The sequence below is a fragment of the Rhinoderma darwinii genome, chromosome 13, assembly GCF_050947455.1.
Source record: "Rhinoderma darwinii isolate aRhiDar2 chromosome 13, aRhiDar2.hap1, whole genome shotgun sequence".
NCBI lineage: Eukaryota > Metazoa > Chordata > Amphibia > Anura > Rhinodermatidae > Rhinoderma > Rhinoderma darwinii.
In genome coordinates this window covers 8,702,031-8,705,251 of record NC_134699.1, presented here as the reverse complement: position 1 = coordinate 8,705,251, position 3,221 = coordinate 8,702,031, and the positions used below count along the sequence as shown (strand labels likewise).

The window sequence follows — 3,221 nt, the reverse complement described above, 5'->3', positions numbered from 1 at the left end:
TCTACTGTACTATTTCACACAAGTGTCACCTTAGAGTGAATGATCATTCAAGCACAGAAATGGAAAGAGGCTGTAATCAACTTCTATGGAACTGGACTTTTTCAACAACTTTATCTGTTAAATATGGAAATTAATGTAGCTGTACGGATTCACATCCATGTCTATATGGCAGTATTATAGTAGTTATATTCTTGTATATAGGGGGCAGTATTATAGTAGTTATATTCTTGTATATAGGGGGCAGTAATATAGTAGTTATATTCTTGTATGTAGGGGGCAGTATTATAGTAGTTATATTCTTGTATATAGGGGCAGTATTATAGTCGTTATATTCTTGTATATAGGAGCAGTATTATAGTAGTTATATTCTTGTATATAGGAGACAGTATTATAGTAGTTATATTCTTGTATATAGTATCAGTATTATAGTAGTTATATTCTTGTATATAGGGGGCAGTATTATAGTAGTTATATTCTTGTATATAGGGGCAGTATTATAGTAGTTATATTCTTGTATATAGTGGCAGTATTATAGTAGTAATATTCTTGTATATAGGGCAGTATTATAGTAGTTATATTTTTGCATATAGGAGGCAGTATTATAGTAGTTATATTCTTGTATATAGTATCAGTATTATAGTAGTTATATTCTTGTATATAGGGGGCAGTATTATAGTAGTTATATTCTTGTATATAGGGGGCAGTATTATAGTAGTTATATTCTTGTATATAGGGGCAGTATTATAGTAGTTATATTCTTGTATATATGGGGCAGTATTATAGTAGTTATATTCTTGTATATAGTGGCAGTATTATAGTAGTAATATTCTTGTATATAGGGCAGTATTATAGTAGTTATATTTTTGCATATAGGAGGCAGTATTATAGTAGTTATATTCTTGTATATAGGAGGCAGTATTATAGTAGTTATATTCTTTTACATAGGGGGCAGTATTACAGTAGTTATATTCTTGTATATAGGGCGCAGTATTATAGTTATACTCTTGAGTATGTACACCTATTTATGAATAGCTTCTTGTAAGGATAAACTGTTAGGCTGGATTCACACGAGCATGTTACGTCCGTAATGGACGGAACGTATTTCGGCCGCAAGTCCCGTACCGAACACACTGCAGGGAGCCGGGCTCCTAGCAGCATAGTTATGTACGACACTAGGAGTCCCTGCCTCGCTGCAGGACAACTGTCCCGTACTGTAATCATGTTTTCAGTACGGAACAGTAGTTCCACGGAGAGGCAGGGACTCCTAGCATCGTACATAACTATAATGCTAGGAGCCCGGCTCCCTGCAGTGTGTTCGGTCCGGGATTAGCGGCCGAAATACGTTCCGTCCATTACAGACGTAACATGGTCGTGTGAACCCAGCCTTAGTGGTGAAGGATGCTACATAGCATTTTGCCTCTCCAGGCAGTCCTTTAATAGTCACAATTCATACACCAGTATGACCATATAACATATCTTTGCATGATGGCTGGCTGTCATGAGGGTGGTTTTCTCACGAACAGAATGCCTGTCACCTTGACTTAGAATTCACCAGGGCAGAACATAACTACCGCCAGCTATTCTGTAGAGGAGGCCATCAAGTGACATGCTGCCTCAGATCTGTTAATCACAGCTGCCAGGCTAGGAACCAGAGGAAGTGGTTAGCCAGGGTTACCTTACCAACAAAAGTGCACAATGGCACAGACTCCGCACTGCAGTAAATGCACCTAATATATTATTAGATGTTAATAATCTACTGTACTATTTCACACAAGTGTCACCTTAGAGTGAATGATCATTCAAGCACAGAAATGGAAAGAGGCTGTAATCAACTTCTATGGAACTGGACTTTTTCAACAACTTTATCTGTTAAATATGGAAATTAATGTAGCTGTACGGATTCACATCCATGTCTATATGGCAGTATTATAGTAGTTATATTCTTGTATATAGGGGGCAGTATTATAGTAGTTATATTCTTGTATGTAGGGGCAGTATTATAGTAGTTATATTCTTGTATATAGGGGGCAGTATTATAGTAGTTATATTCTTGTATATAGGGGCAGTATTATAGTCGTTATATTCTTGTATATAGGAGCAGTATTATAGTAGTTATATTCCTGTATATAGGGGTAGTATTATAGTAGTTATATTCTTGTATATAGGGAGCAGTATTATAGTAGTTATATTCTTGTATATAGGAGGCAGTATTATAGTCGTTATATTCTTGTATATAGGAGCAGTATTATAGTAGTTATATTCTTGTATATAGGGGCAGTATTATAGTAGTTATATTCTTGCATATTGGAGCAGTATTATAGTAGTTATATTCTTGTATATAGGGAGCAGTATTATAGTAGTTATAGTCTTGGACATAGGGGCAGTATTATAGTAGTTATATTCTTGTATATAGTATTATAGTAGTTATATTCTTGTATATAGGGGCAGTATTATAGTAGTTATATTCTTGTATATAGGGGGCAGTATTATAGTAGTTATATTTTTGTATATAGGATCAGTATTATAGTAGTTATATTCTTGTATATAGGGGGCAGTATTATAGTCGTTATATTCTTGTATATAGGAGCAGTATTATAGTAGTTATATTCTTGTATATAGGGGCAGTATTATAGTAGTTATATTCTTGCATATTGGAGCAGTATTATAGTAGTTATATTCTTGTATATAGGGAGCAGTATTATAGTAGTTATAGTCTTGGACATAGGGGCAGTATTATAGTAGTTATGGTCTTGGACATAGGGGCAGTAGTTATATTCCTGTAGTAGTTATATTCCTGTATATAGGAGCAGTATTATAGTAGTTATATTCTTGTATATAGGAGCAGTATTATAGTAGTTATATTCTTGTATATAGGGGCAGTATTAGGGCACGTTCACACGTGGCGGAATTTCACTTAAATTCCGCTGCGGACACTCCGCAGCGTTAATCCGCAGCGGAGCCGTTTCTCCATTGACTTTCACTTTAATTTAGCAGTGTTCGTTTAGACGATGCGTACAATTCCGCTGCGGAGCATAGGCTGCGGAGCGGAATGTGGTGTCCGCAGCATGCTCTGTCTGTTGCGGAGCAGTGGCGGACTGGTTGCGGACTCATTGCGGAAGTTCTCCATTCACTTCAATGGAGAATCGAAATTCCGCAATGAAGTCCGCAGATGTTATGTGTGGTGCGGATTTCGTTTGTGGTGCGGTGCGTATTTCCTGCCG

At 36.4% G+C, this 3,221-nt stretch overlaps 1 protein-coding gene across 1 annotated transcript in view; it reads right to left on the bottom strand.

Moving 5' to 3' along the window:
- Positions 1-1,828: 1,828 nt before the first annotated feature.
- Positions 1,829-3,221, bottom strand: part of EEF1A2 (eukaryotic translation elongation factor 1 alpha 2) — a 24,792-nt gene continuing 23,399 nt past the window's right edge. The window contains exon 8 of the mRNA XM_075846229.1: positions 1,829-1,866. Within this exon, the coding sequence (XP_075702344.1) occupies positions 1,829-1,866 (38 nt within the window). The remainder of the gene's footprint in view (positions 1,867-3,221) is intronic.